General features: G+C 39.0%; 1 protein-coding gene across 1 annotated transcript in view; it reads left to right on the top strand.

Moving 5' to 3' along the window:
- Window positions 1-15,406, top strand: part of LOC309661662 (protocadherin-23-like) — an 87,622-nt gene that overhangs the window by 13,172 nt on the left and 59,044 nt on the right. The window contains exon 2 of the mRNA XM_082463503.1: window positions 1,563-1,794. Within this exon, the coding sequence (XP_082319629.1) occupies window positions 1,722-1,794 (73 nt within the window). The 5' untranslated portion in view covers window positions 1,563-1,721. The remainder of the gene's footprint in view (window positions 1-1,562; window positions 1,795-15,406) is intronic.

Below are 15,406 nucleotides of genomic sequence, written 5' to 3'. Positions count from 1 at the left end.
CAGGCACAGCCTTTCCCATCTGCTAGGAGTCAGCTTGCAGCCCCCTCGCTCCACTCCACCTGTGGACCCACAGGTTACTTAGCTTTGCTGAAGACACAGCACCAGTCTGCATTTTAAGGAAACAGACTGGATGGAACTGCCACTGTTTTTATTTTTACTCTGTTAATTTAAAACTGGCATAGGCCTGGCACTTTATTCAGCTTAGAACGTGGAAAATCACACTATTTTTTAGTCTTTCTCAATTCTGGTTTAGTCCCCAGTGTCTGGGGTACATGGGCCCTCAGTGCATGAGAGGCATTTCTGGATTCATGGTTAACTTCATCCCAAACAATACGAAATGATGCTCTCTCTCTTGCCCTTCATCACCCTCAGCTCACGCTCCCTCCAGAGCCCACAGCAGCGTGCTCCCTTTGTCCTGTGCCAAACCTTCTTCTTCACTGCCTTTGGTTTTCTTCTTTGCTCAGTGTGTCCTGCCACAGTTGGTGGTGGGGGGGGGGGATGTGGGGAGACAGAGAGAGAGAGGGAGGGAGGATAAGTGAGTGAGAAAACTCAGGCTGTTGTGACTTACCCAGGATTTTTGTCCAAGATGAAAGTATCAAAGTGTACCAGATAGAAATAGAAAATCGTGCTTTAAGTAGGAACATATGCTTTACTTTAGAAAAGTAAAAATTGCAGAGGATTATCTTCTTCTATTGTGCTCTTTCTCCTGCTCCTTATTTTTAGATGGAGGAAACATACACAAAAAGCCAGAATGGGATCCACTTCTCACTGTTTTATACACTATATTTCTTATCTAATTCATGGAAAACTAAGAATCCCAAAACAAATCTGGCCCCAAGTCCGTAGGAAAAGTACCTTCACTGCTACCTTCTGCTCTGGACTTGATGATTCTTCTGGCTTCCTAGCTGGTCTCCCTCCTTCCAACCTTGCTGCCATTCAGGGGCAAATCAAGCTACTCCTCTGCTCAAAGCCCTCAGATGGGTCAGAGCCTGGTCCTCTCAGGGGCCCAAAGAGCCCTCTGTGAACTGCCCCTGCCCCTTTGATATCACCCTACTGGTTTCCTTGCTGTTCCCTGAACAGGCCTGGGATGTACTGCACTCCTGTCTCAGGGCCTTTGCACTTGCTCTTTCCTCTGTTATGCTTTTCCTCCAAATAACTGAAGTCTAGCTCCCTCATATGGGTCAGTCTTTTCTTGCACCCCCCTCCAATACTCCCTTACCCTTTCTCCTTAGCAGTTAAAGATTATCTGGGGGGTGAAAGTGATTTTTTTTTACTCTTTGGACATCCAGGAAATTTTCCTTGAATATCTTTGGCCTCTACTCTGAAATTATTGCCTCTTAGGAGCTTTAAGTGGTAATCTCATTCCTATTTAAGAATCAGCATTGGAGTATAGATACCATGAACTCATAGCTCAAGGTTAAAAGTAAAATGAATATATATTTAAAATGAATATATATATATATTTGTTGTTTCAAAAGTCTATTCTAGGATCCTTCTCAGTTATTCTGCATCCCGGTGTTCAGGTGAGACCCATTTGTAACCACTTCTCATCCATCCAACAGGGTGGACTCAGCGCCCAAGCTTTTGTTCGTGTGGAACTGGAGGATGTGAATGATAATGAACCCGTGTTTAACCCGTCAACCTATGTGACGAGCATTAGTGGCCAGACCCAGCCAGGCACTGAGATCATCAACGTTATTGCCTCAGATAGAGATTCTGGGATGTATGGAACAGTGGCTTATGAGCTTGTCCTCGGAGACCTGTCATTCTTTTTCACCATCGACTCCACCACAGGTATGTGAGCTTGGAATCAACAGCTTCTGCATAAGAGCCAGAAAATTAGCTGAAGTGGTTTTTCCTTGGCAGGGGTGTTGCAAGACTCACTTCACCTTCCATAAGGCAGCAAGCCATGCTGAAAAGAGCCGGGCTTTGTAGGTTAGGACTGGATCTGATTCCCAGCTTTGCCTCCTTTTGGTCTTATGACCTTCATTGGCCTCAGTCTCCTTACCTTAGAAGTAGTGCTAATAATCCCTATGTTGCAAAGTTTTTGTGAGGATTAAAGGCAGTAAATTATGAAAGATGCTGGCTAGTGGTATTTATTTTGCAAATATGTCCCCCCCATTTGTATGATCATCTAAGGATGACTTGCATCATTTCAACATACAAATACACCCCACTAGCGTAAAGAGCATTGTACGGACGTCCAAAGAAATCCCTTTCTGGTACTAGGTCTGGCATTCCCTTAACCTCTTCGGGTCTTAGTTTCCTTGTTTTTGAAATGATACCTAAAGCTACTTTTAGTTCTCTAATGTGGTAATTGTGTATCTGCCAAAAAAGTCCAATGGGCAAACAATCTTTCAGAAATAATCAATATTTAAGAGGTTACTTCCTCTTCCTATTAGTTTGTTGTTAACAAAAAAAAGTTTGAAATATTTGGTTACAATATTTGGTATTTTATAACCAACATTTGGTTATAAAATTTCAAGTGTATAATATTACATTATAATCCTATGGAGATATTACAGATATTTTGTCCAAAAATGAGGCTGCAAAGAAAAAGAAAAAAAAATTATTTTCTTTTGCTTTTTTACTTTTACAAAATATTTTATTTTATTTATTGTAGTAAGAACATTTAACCTGAAATCTACCCTTTGACACATATTTCAGTGTACAGTACATTATTGGTGACAAGAGGTACAATGTTGTACAGCAGATCTAGGGTTTATTATTCATCTTGCTTAACTGAAACTTTATGCTCATTGATTAACAACTTGCCATTTCTCCCTCCTCGCTGGCCCCTGGCAACCAGCTTTCAACTCTTGGATCTTATGAACTTGCCTATTTTAGATCTTTCATATGAGTGAAATATGTAGTATCTGTCCTTCTGTGGCCAGCTTATTTCACTTAACATCATGTCCTCCAGGTTCATCCATATTGTCCTCTGTTGCAGAAAGTCCTTCTTTTTTTCAAGGCTGAATAATATTCCATTGTAGGTATATGCCACATCTTTTTTATACATCCATCTGTTGATAGACATTTAGGTTATTTCCGCAACCTCGTAATTGTGAATAGTGCTTCACTGAGCATGGGAGTGCAGAGATCTTCTCAATATTATATTTCTTCTTAAAACACCTGCTCTGTGCATGGTTGGAACGTGTTTCTGTTGTGATGATGATGATGTCAGGTGCTACACTAGGCAGTTTATGTACATTGTCTCATTGGATTTGTACAACATCCTTTGCAACGACCACATTCATTAACAACAAACAATAATTGACATGGGGAATCTGATCTACCGAGTTAGTTTGCCCTCTCAATGAGCCCCATTAGGTAAAGAGTCATTGCTTCTTGCCTGGTAAGTGTACTTCGCCTGGCATGTATGACTGGCCAGGGGATTAGTTGTTTACAATGGCAGTCTTTATAAGGCAAAACTTTCCTTGCTCAAAATAATCCACTGATATGGCCCTTTTAACATTTCAAAGATCAGAAGAAAATACTTTTTTAGGAAATTAGTCTACTTATCTTGGCTTTTTCAAAATTCATGTAAACTGAGGACCTTAGCTATTTAAATGGTCAGGCCCTCCAGGGCACTAGCATTGCCAAAAATATATAGGTCAGCCCATAATCAGGGCACAGGATCTAAAAGCATTTAGCAGATTGTTTTTAAAAGACATCAACACACTCATCTTCAAGTTTCCCCTGGATGATCTTGAAGAATGAGCTATACTGTATTGTGTTTTTAGGAGATATTTCTGTTGTTGTGCTGGCTTCAGTCAGCCATAGGCTTCCACTCCTGGCACGGGAATTAGACAAATGCCATTGTTAATCAGGGAGAACACTTTAAGTAGGTTATTATCTAGGGAAGTATCATGGTATTTTTTTAAAGCAAAGACCAACTTCGTAATGGAAGTAACCTTGGGTTATTATTGTTGGCAATTTCGATGTTGCTGCATTTAAGGTGAAAACATTCTCAGTCTTACAGTGCTGAGAATGTGGTTACACCTAATCACAACTCATGAGAAAGTCATAAGAGCTGGTAATGCTTTACTTTAACCTTTAGAAGAGAATGAAACAGTATCATGATTAACTATGGGAAAAAGTTGCCTAGTGAACAGGTAGTCTCCAATTTGAACAGTTGAGTTGTTCATCTGTTGGTTGACTACAACTATGGACACATTTCCTGTTTTGTACATAATAGTTAAGCCTCTAGGCCATGCCATAAAAGTCAGTTTAACTGTTGATGTTCTCAAAGAATAGAACAAGGAGCTGTATTGAAATATGGTTTTCCTCTTCTGGATCTGTGTCTTTGTTGAACCTATAAAAGGCTGGACTTTCTTGCTTTCACTATAAAGGCCTGTCTCTACGGAGCCTGCCAGTGTAAACATAGTCTCAAGAAACTGCCTCTGTCAATAAATATATGTGGAATAAATGAATAAATGACCTTTAGAAATAATTGGAAAGTGATTTAAATCCTTATTATGTCCTCTTAAGAAATTGCAAGACAGTATCATTGATAACACAGAGCAAACCTTCATTTAAAATCCTCTTTCCCCATTGCAGCATGGCGGAGACACTAGGGCCTACCCCCACTTTCTCCAGAATTCTCCCAAATTCCCTCTCCAGTGTAACTGTGCCAGCTGTTTTCTAGGTATACAAAGTAAATATACACACACACATGCACACACACACACACACACACACACACACACACATGCATATAGTTGTACATAGTTATATAGCAGAGGAGAAACTGAGAATTGATAGCCAATTTATACATTGTCACTTCTTGAAATACTCTAAAATTCTCTCTTAGAGACATTCATTCATTTTCTCATTGGTTCCTTCGTGCTTTCATTTTGAGGCTTCCTATATCAGACATGTATTTTATAAGCTTACATACTTTGTGTTATAGCCTCAAGTGTTCATGAAGATGAGATTTTCCATTGATCTGTTTGTGCCACAAACAAGACTCGTGCATTAAAAATAGAACTCTTGGACTTACTGTGTTCATCTGGGAAGAAAAACGTTTTAGAGAAAACTGGAGGGTGTGTGGCGATGTCCTAGTTGTTTTCTCTTGTGGGTTTATCTTCCTGTTCTGTTTCTGGCTTTCTAAGTGTGTTGCTGGTTCAAAGAACATTTTTGTATAATGGGTTTTGGCACCAGGAGAGAGAGATTGACTTAAGCCTTCGTTTCTGTTATTCTCAGTTAGTGGGTTCTTTTGATGTGGGCACGAGGCAGACCACACTGTTTTGAGTTTTAAAAGGAGGAAACACAAGAAGCTTATTTATTAATAGCTCTTTTTCATGTATTTTTAATCCCATTTTTTGAACTACAGGTTGATTTTTTTCTACATTGTCTGAAGTAGTCTCTTTAGTAAATAAAAGGAGCAATTTCTGTCTTTTGTGTTGTCTTATTTATTTAGTAATTTTACTCTGTAACAAACATTACTTCTAATTCAGATTATTTTAAGGTGACAGGTTTCACGCATTTGTGTGGGTCATTTATTATTGCCCAGTTACCTCTTTTGCTAGGGCTACCTGTGGTTAAATTTTTGTGATTTATCTCATGTTAATGACACACAGAAAAGTCAAAAGTTCTGAAAAGAAAGGCAGAAAATGGAAGCAAGTTCATTGTTTCCACAGATATGAACCAAGCAGTGTTCTCGGTGTTTGGGATACATCAGTGTATAAGACAGACAAAAATTCCTGCTCGCTCTCATATATCTGACAACAGACATTACGTTGCCTCACCTATTGCCTGTTCTGGGTTTAGTTGTGGTGCACATAAAAGCCAGGTTTAATACCATGGAAAAACAAGGAATTAAAAGGGCAACTGAGTGAGTTAAACCAGCTCTGCCTCTGTGTTTAGTTGTAATCTCTTGTTTGTGCAGTGTGTGGATTTTAACAGGGATTGTAAGTAATGTAGCACAAAGTCTGTTTTTATCTCAAGGGCAGATTCTTTTCTAATGTTAGTTTTACACTCAGTATTCATACCTTGTAATGATTCTCATAATTCTTCATGATTGTCACTTTCCTACATTCAGAGCATTCTGATATATAGTTAACAAATTAATACCACACCTTATTTCATAAGGGATGTGAGCTTGCTCATGCCCCCAAAAAATGACTTTCTTTCATTTGTAAGACAGAGACTAAAATTAATCATGAGCACCTAATCAGCGTATGTCACTTTCATGGGAAACAAAAGCATGTTAGAGAGTTTTCTCATTAGTTTTTCCAGTATAAGATCACAGACTCTTGGAGATGGAAGAGACATTACAGATCAGCTCCCTCATTTATTGGAGGAAGAAATTGAGGCAGAAAGGGATTTAGTGACTTCCCTAAAGGTACACAGTTGGTAAATGGCAAAATTGGACTTGAACCCCATCTTAGACCTGTGATCTTTCCCTTTACTGTTCCATCTCAGACAATACTTTTTGACATCTTTTCCATATATTGCCTATTTGAGCCTTACATCAACGTATGATATAAGCAAGGCAGATATTTTTATGCCCATCATAAATTAAGAGACAGAAAACCCTAAGAGACTTACTGATTTGCTCAAGGAGTTAGTAGTACTCCTGACACTTTTACTTCTCGAACTTCCATTTCAAAGCTCTTTCCATGGGACTTCCCTGGTGGTGCAGTGGTTAAGAATCTGCCTGCCAATGCAGGGGACACAGGTTTGAGCCCTGGTCAGGGAAGATCCCACATGCTGAGGAGTGGCTAATCTCGTTTGCCACAACTACTGAGCCCACGTGCCACAACTACTGAGCCCACGTGCCGCAACTACTGAAGCCCGTGTGCCTAGAGCCCATGCTCCACAACAAGAGAAGCCACCGCAATGAGAAGAAGCCTGTGCACCGCAAAAAAGAGTAGACCCCTCTTGCTGCAACTAGAGAAAGCCCATGCGCAGCAACAAAGACCCAACACAGCCAAAAATAAATAATAAATAAATAAATAAATGTATATAAAAAAATACTCTTCCCATGATTATGGTTTAAAAAAAAAAACAAAAACTAAAGACAAAGCTAAGATAAATGTAAGTTCCATTGATTCAACTAAATAAGACAGAAATGATCTCTCATTGTGACTTCCTATATAAGCCTATTTGAGATAATAATTATCTGTTGATTTATTTTCTCTTTTCAGTTGAGTAAATAGAATTCAGTGGAATCTTTCAAAATAGGTACATTTTTCTTAAGAACTGTTTTAGTTGTCAGTATGAGATAGACAAATTCAAAATATTAATCCTACTCCTTTCAGCCAATGCAGCTTAGTTATCCAGATTTGTGTGGAAAATAAAGGGTACAATGTCATCTATTTGGTGAATAAGCTTCTATATTCTCACAAAAGGAATATAGGAAGGACACCATAAATATCAATAATCAATAAGAAATTGATATTGATATCCCATAGTTTTTGGTCTGTCTCTGTTTTTGAGAAAATTACAGACTCCATGTTTGGTGAAGGTCATGATTTTGTGCTTATTTTTGTTCTTTTTTAAAAAAAAATTTTTTTTGGTTGTGTTGGGGCTTTGTTGCTGTGCTCGGGCTTTCTCTAGTTGCAGCAAGCATGGGCTACTCTTCATTGTGGTGTGCGGGCTTCTTATTGTGGTGGCTTCTCTTGTTGAGGAACACGGGCTCTAGGCATGAGGGCTTCAGTAGTTGTAGCACACAGGCTCAGTAGTTGTGGCTCGAGGGCTCTAGAGCACAGGTTCAGTAGGTAGTTGTGGCACATGGGCTTAGTTGCTCCACAGCATGTGAGATCTTCCCAGACCAGGGATCGAACCCGTGTCCTCTGCATTGGCACGTGGATTCTTAACCACTGTACCACCAGGGAAGTCCCTTATTTTTGTTCTTAACTATCCCATAGCTTTCAGTTTTAGTAATGACCTATAGGTTATTTTCTAACTATGAAGTACTACTTTGGTGAAGAGTATCCCATCTTTTCCAGGAAGCTTGATTCTAAAAGTATTGCTTAATTAGTAGAAGAACATGATTTTATTTGTATATCAGATTTAAGAGAAGACCTTTGTCTTTAAGTTCTTTTATTAGTCTATCAATTAAAAAAATTCATCCCAGCAATTTCCTCTATTTAAATAAGTGACAAGATAAATAACATAGACAAATACTATTGCACATTATAATTAGTATGTATAAATCTAAGCACTACAGTAAATAAAACTTAAAATAAGCAGTGCTCTGTAAGTGAATCAACATCTATTTTTTAAAGTTAAAATTGATCCCCTGAACTTGTGGTTAATGATAATTCGCAAGTGTCATGAAAAAAATGAGAGCCAAATAATCACTGTACTTTAAAGTCTTAAAATATAATGTCATGAGTCTTAAGCTGGCTAATATACAGGTAAAGAGAGCTATTGATTTTACATACTGTTTTATTATTTATTTTATATATATATATAATATGTAATATATATATTTTTTGCAGCTACATTTTCTGGCCCATCAGCTTTTAGTAGACAGCTTAGTCTATTTAAGAATGTTGAATTCAAGTAAGTGAGTTTTCTAGCTCCCCTTTATACTTGAATGTTTTTAGAAGTGAATGTTTTGAAATATTCCACATATAGAAGGGCACACTTAATCTTAATACTCTCTTCTTCTAAGTAGTGACTGTTCATTCAAAGAAACTTACTAGCTTCTTACTGGTCTCTAGTAGAAACTGTTTCACTGCACAAAGTTGGCTTTGCAAGCCAAAAAAGTAGTCCTTGGCTCAGAAGAAGCATAGTAAAATTCATACATATAGGCATGAGATGGAACTTGTTCAACTATAGAAAGACAGATTTGGTTATCTCACCTCCCTGCCTAAAATCTTTCGATGACTTTCCATGGCTTTTTGGCCAGAGACCAAATCCTTGTTATGGTCTCCCAGGCCTTTCATGACCTGCCCTCCTTTCCCCTGTGGCCTCAGCTTCAATAATTCTCTTTAATCTTTGTGCTCATTCCTTACACCAACTACTATTTCTTCCCCTTCTCTTCCTCCTCCTCTTTCTTCCTCCTTCTCCTCCTTTCCTTGAACCCACCGTGCTTCCCTCCATAGGCACGTCATGTATTTTCCCTTCTGCACAGAACATTTGATGGCTCTCTGTCCTCTTCTCTTCCCACACTCACATATTCACCTAGGTAATGGCCTAGCTCATCCTTCAGAGCTCAGGTTATAGGTTACTTTTTCATAGAGGTGTTTTCTGACGATTCCCTCCCCAAGCACATTAAATCAGGTCCCAGTTTATATTCTAGCACAGTTTCTCTTTATATTATAATTACATATTTTTTGATTATATGATTAATGTCTGTGCCCTGCAGACACGGTCTATTTTGCTTCCTACCGCCTTTCCAGTTACTAACACATTTCCTGGAATGTAGATGGTACACAATAAATGGTCGTTGATATAAAAAAGGAAAGAATGAGATGGAGCTGTTGCCACGAGAAAGCTTGCAGTCCAGCTGAGTCGACAATAATAGAGCATATAATATACAGAGAAGAGATCGGTGGGTGCCGGAGCTGGGGGTGGGGTGGGGCAGGTGAAATGGGTAAAGGGGGTTAAAAGGTACAAACTTCCAGTTATAAGATAATAAATCCTAGAGATTTATGTACAGCATGGTGACTGTAGTTAACAATATTATATTGTATATTTGAAAGTTGCTAACAGAGTAGATCATAAAAGTTCTCATCAAAAGGAAAAAATTTATAAATATGTGTGATGATGGATGTTAACTAAATTTATTCTCATAATCATTTCACAATACATACATGTATCAAATTATCATGTTGTACATCTAAAACTAATACAATAGTATATAGTCAATTATATCTCAATAATAAATAAATTAAAAAATCATATGAAATTACAATAATTTTTAAAGTTTAATACTGGAAAAGAAATAGATACTCAGTCCAGACCAGAGTACAGAAAACTATGGAAACATATGTGGAAATATAGGGGAAAAAACCATATAGAAGAAGGCCAGAGACTCAATAATTACATTCCGAAGGTCAAGTATTGAGAGTATGGCCACACACAGTGGTATAGTTATTTGACCAAAAGAAGCCCAGCTGTCTGGCTCCTAAGAATCTTCAATAGATGGCATTCCATACTTAAATTATCTTCAGACTTACATTAAGCAAGCTCTTTCTTTTGATGTATCAAACTGAATGCCAATTACCAGGTTATAGTGAAAAACCGTAACTGTCACAGGAACTGAATTCTTAAGGCTTCGTGTCCAGATTGCCTTCTCCGCTCAGGAACACTATGGAGAAAGCCAAATCAGTCTGGAAAGTTTACAGAGAAGCGTTGATTTTTAAAGAAGGGAATGAGATAATGTTAATGTTTAGTGGTACCAGATTAAAATAACTGGATGGATCTTCTCCGCAATAAAGATGCTCTTGCCAGTAGAAGAGAACTGTGAAGGCCTGCTGACTCACAGTGCTCTGCATTACTCTGCTGTTCACTGGGAGGGAAATACCTGAAGGCTGTTCCCACTTATCTTTTACAGCCTGGGCCTGAATTTGTGTGCCTAACATTTACCTCTCTTTTGCCTACTTTTTCTGGACTCGTCGTCAACCCTCCGGGTTAGAACATTTTAAAAGATACATTTCAGATACAATCAAGTGTGTAGGCCATAGACTCTCACTGTCTCATGTCTCATTAAGGTGACTTTGCATTTGTCTTCCCTGAAAGAGAATTTCTAAGAGTAAACTCCATGTATTGATGACATGATGACCACAGGGAGCTCAGACCTTCAGAAGAGAACTTGGGAGAATCTAGAGTAGTCGGGGAACTTGAGCTGAACCTCACAGGAGGGCTCAGATTTGATAAGCAAGCAGGGGAAGAACGATAGTGATTCAGGGGAAGCGAAGAATATAAATGAAGATGTGGAGAGGGAGATTAGTAAGCATTTGTAACAAGAAATGAAAATGGAAGTTAGGGTTGAGTCACTAAGATATATACCAGAGGGACCCTATGCAGGATTATTTACAAAGGAGGGAACTGAAAACCAGTTTGATTTTTCTTCTGAACTTTACCCACCTTGTCAGAAGTATAAAAGGTTTCTAAATTGGAGATAAAAGGGTTGATAATTTGGAGAGAGCTGCTGTGGATTTGTGGGTTCCCCCCAGGTGGGGTGTCTGCACTTCACCAGTCAGAGAACTGAGTACTAATCCTTGCGGTTTGGGGCTAACAGACTCAAGTTTGTCTCTCATCTGAAAAATCTAGAGCAGGAATGATGGACGGTGGAAGAAAGGAGGGGTTTCTAGGGTGAAGACAAACTGTTCCTGGAGTTTGTGGGGCCCGTGGTCCTCTGTGGTGGAGACAGCTGGTGTGGAGTTGTTTTAGGTCCTGCCCGCTAAGGCCAGAGGGAGAGGTCTGAACGTTGTTAGCTTTTCAGGAGGCAAGGAAGCAGTAAGTGAACAGTCTGAAGAGGGATATGGTTATGTCTGTTAAGGTAGCCTCAGATTAGAAGATGGAAGCTTTCTCCAAAAAAGCCACAAAAGCACTAGTGATAGAAAGTGGTTTCTAAACAACTGCCCAGGCAGAAGAGCACTGACGCTCCATCACTGCGATGGTGCCTGTCCAGTGAGAATGTTCCCACTCCTCTCCCATCCCCTTCTTTCCCCCCGGATGCACCGAGACGGTTCAGAAACTCATGTTAGCAATATGAGGAGGAGGAGGAAGAGAGCTAGGTGAGGAAAGAGAGAAGCAGCCAACGACTTCTGACCTACAGCATGTGCTCCACCTGACCTTTTTTTTTTTTTTGCCTTAAATTATACCAAATTATTTATTTATTTTTAATTTTATTGGAGTAGAGTTGCTTTACAATCATGTGTTAGTTTCAGGTGTACAACATAGTGATTCAGTAATACATACATATATTCATTCTTTTTCAGATTCTTTTCCCCACCTGAACTTTAACTCAAGTTTACACTTTGATTCTTCTAAAGACATTTATATTCTAGTCATTAAATTGAGACTGTTTTGTGACGTAAAGTCACAGAAATAACTTTAATTGGTTGCTAGTGATTGTGGAGGTGGTAGGAGCTTCCTGAATTTTCACGCAGGGACAGAAGAAGAACAGGTGGCCATACAAAATAAATCAAAATAGGAGAAAAGAAAAAAAATGCTCTATGATTGCATCCCATGAATTGTGTTTCGTTATCTTACTTGTTACACATATTTATGACAGCACGACATGATGGTGTCTGAGGTGGAGAGATGGGCTACAGAATGATCTAAAGCTACACTGAGTGGGATTGGTTTATGAAAGAATGTAGAAGCATGACAAAGAAGTTTAAACTTGTTTGTTACAGGAAATAACGAATGATATAAGGGTTTTGAGCACCAGTGTGTCATGGTGACATTTAAGGAAAATTACCCTGGGAGTAGTATGTTAGGTGGATTAAAAGACTAGAAAATTTGAACAGGGAATATATATATTAATTAACAGAAAATATATAACAATGTACTATTATTACTATAACCAGGGGTAAAGTAATGAAATTTGTACTAAGGAGATAGAGAGGAAGGAACTAATCTGAGAATATTTTAAGAGGAAAATGATATAGGAATGGTGACTAGTTTGATTTATTAATGAAAAAGAATGAGTCACATAATTCCTTAATTTTAACTAAATGATCAATGATCCAACTGATGTCAAATTGACAAATATCCCAGGGGAAGTGCCACCTAGAAAGAGGCACAGAACTTAATTCAGGTGAGAGGACACGGGGAGATACTAGGATAAAGTAACTATTGAAGTCACAAAACATGTGAATATTTTGATGGAAATAATATATAACAGTGGTCTTCAAACTTTAGCGCACATAAGAATTACTGATAGAGATCATTAGAAAGTCAATTCCGGCATTCTTCCCCACTTCTATAATATTTCTAGAAATCAGAATATCTAGGTAAGAGCCTGAAAATCTTTGTTTTTACAAGTGGCCAAGGGGATTTTGATGCATGTGGTCCAGGGACACCATTTGAGATCCTTCAGAGACTGGAAGAAGAGCCTAGTACTTAACAAGAAAAATGTTTAGAAGTCTGAGCAGTAGGAAGGACTGTGGTCGAAATCCAAGGAATTGTTAGGAAAGGCAAAAAGAAGACTATAACATAACCAGAGGAGAGAGTCCAAGGGCAAGGGGCTGTCATGGATCAGATAGACTGAAGGAGGCGAGGGGCATGAGGATGGAGGCAACATCCAGTCTCAACCTCCGGTCTCCCATCTTTCACTCACATCCTGCCCGTATCTTTTTGTTTTGGTTGTGTCTCATAAATAACATATGGTTGGGTAATTTCTCTTTTTTAACTAGAGTATTTTGTCCATTCTGAAGTGTTTCCCAGTCCAAATCTGCCGTTAGTACTGTCTCACTCATGTTAACATATTTCCCCATGTGTTGTGTGATTTTCTACTGTGGGCTTGGATCTTTATCTGAGACAATTCTTGAACCCCGGGGATGAAGGTGGGTTCCTCTGGAAAGTGTTTGTGCTTCCCTTGCCCAAGTGCTCTAGGGAAGTACCAGTCTACACTGTTTTAAACTAAATTCTTGACTTGAAAAATTTCACATCATCCTATACTGTGAATACAGTCTACAAACTAGTGTGAAGTTTGGCTTATGTTTAAGAATTCTCAAAGGAAATTTTTACCCCTCTGTTCAGCACCAGGTTTTAAGTCATAAATTTTCACTGGGGAGGCAGGGGTTTATTTCTAGCTCCCTCTTACACTGAAAGTTTTGTGGATCTAATTTTATTGGTGGAAGTCTTGCAAGACTCTCCCTCTCCAACCTGCTCCCACCCCCAAGGGCCCTGGTCTTGTCTTCTGCCCCCAGAGTTCCACAAAGTCATTAAAAGAAAAGTTCAAGGACACTAGGGTTTGGTAAATACACTGAAGGCCAAAGCCAAATTCAGTATGCTGCATATGCTCTGGGTTTCTGATATCACTTAATTTTTTACCTTCTTTACTGTCAATTTGTTTAATGTATTTAAGAGGTTATGTTTTTATTTTTTTGCAGCACTTGCTTTCAGGGGGAGGGTTGGTCATTGTATTTAGTATCAGAAAACAGTTGTTCCCTTTAGTAATTCTTTCAGTGATAGTTTGTAAGAAGTAAATTATCTATCTGTCTTGGTCTTATTTTATGCTTGTGATAGTTAATTTTATGTGTCAACTTGGCTAGGCTATGGTACCTAATTTTTGGTCAAACACCAGTCTAGATATTGCTGTAAAGGTGTTTTTTAGATGTGATTAACATTTAACTCAGTAGTATTTGGGCAAAGCAAATAATCTTCCATAATGTGAGTGGGCCTTGTCTGATCAGTTGAAGGTCTTAAGAGAAAAGACTGATGTCCTCCCAGGAAGAAGTAATTCTACCTCTAGACTGCTTTCCAACTCAAGACTGTGACACTGACTCCTGTAGAAATTTCTAGCCTTCCAGCCAGCCCTACAAATTCCAGACTGGCCAACCCCCATATGAGCCAATTCCTCAAAATAAATCTCTCTCTCTCTTCTCTCTTTCCCTGTCTCTCCCTCTCTCTCTCTCCCTCTTTCCCTATCTTCTCTCCCCCCATCTCTGTCTCTGTCTCTATCTCTATCTATCTATTTCAACTATTCGTTTTTGCTTCTCTGGAGAACCCTGACTGATCCAACGTTCATCCTGTAAAATAGCTTATCTGGGGCTTCCCTGGTGGCTCAGTGGTTAAGAATCCGCCTGCCAGTGCAGGTGACACAGGTTCGAGCCCTGGTCCGGGAAGATCCCACATGCTGCAGAGCAACTAAGCCCGTGCGCCACAACTACTGAGCTCGCGCACCTAGAGCCCATGCTCTGCAACAAGAGAAGACACCACAATGAGAAGCTCACACACCGCAACGAAGAGTAGTCCCCACTCACTGCAACTAGAGAAAGCCCGTGCCCAGCAACGAAGACCCAGTGCGGCCATAAATAAATAAATTAATTTAAAAAAATAGCTTATCTGAGTAGAAAATTCTAGGTAGGCAGTTGTTTTCTTCTGTAACTTTCACAATATTACTTCATTAACTTCTGACCTTTGTTGTTGCCATTGAGAAGTCTGTTGTCAAATAATTGTTCCTTTATAGGTTCTCAGTTTTTCTTCTCTTGTTGCTGCTGTAAGATTTTATCTTTTTCTCTCTTTATTCAGAAACGTCACTGATGTATCTAATTATCAGCTTCTCATTTTCCTGTATATGAGAACGCATCCCCCTCAGAAGTACCACCATCAGCCGCACTGATCTTGCAGTCTCCCATTGGGTGGCAAGCACCACCCTAACTGTGCCTTCTCAAAGGTGATCTGAGGGTAGATTTCTAGGTTTTGAACATGAACAATTTACTGTTATATAAATATTGCTAAAGTGCCTTTTGGACAGTGTACATCCATACCA

This window comes from Balaenoptera physalus (assembly GCF_965194825.1).
Source record: "Balaenoptera physalus genome assembly, chromosome: 5".
Lineage (NCBI taxonomy): Eukaryota > Metazoa > Chordata > Mammalia > Artiodactyla > Balaenopteridae > Balaenoptera > Balaenoptera physalus.
Note: the sequence above shows the minus strand (reverse complement) of the source record. Positions and strands in the feature narration are given on the sequence as shown.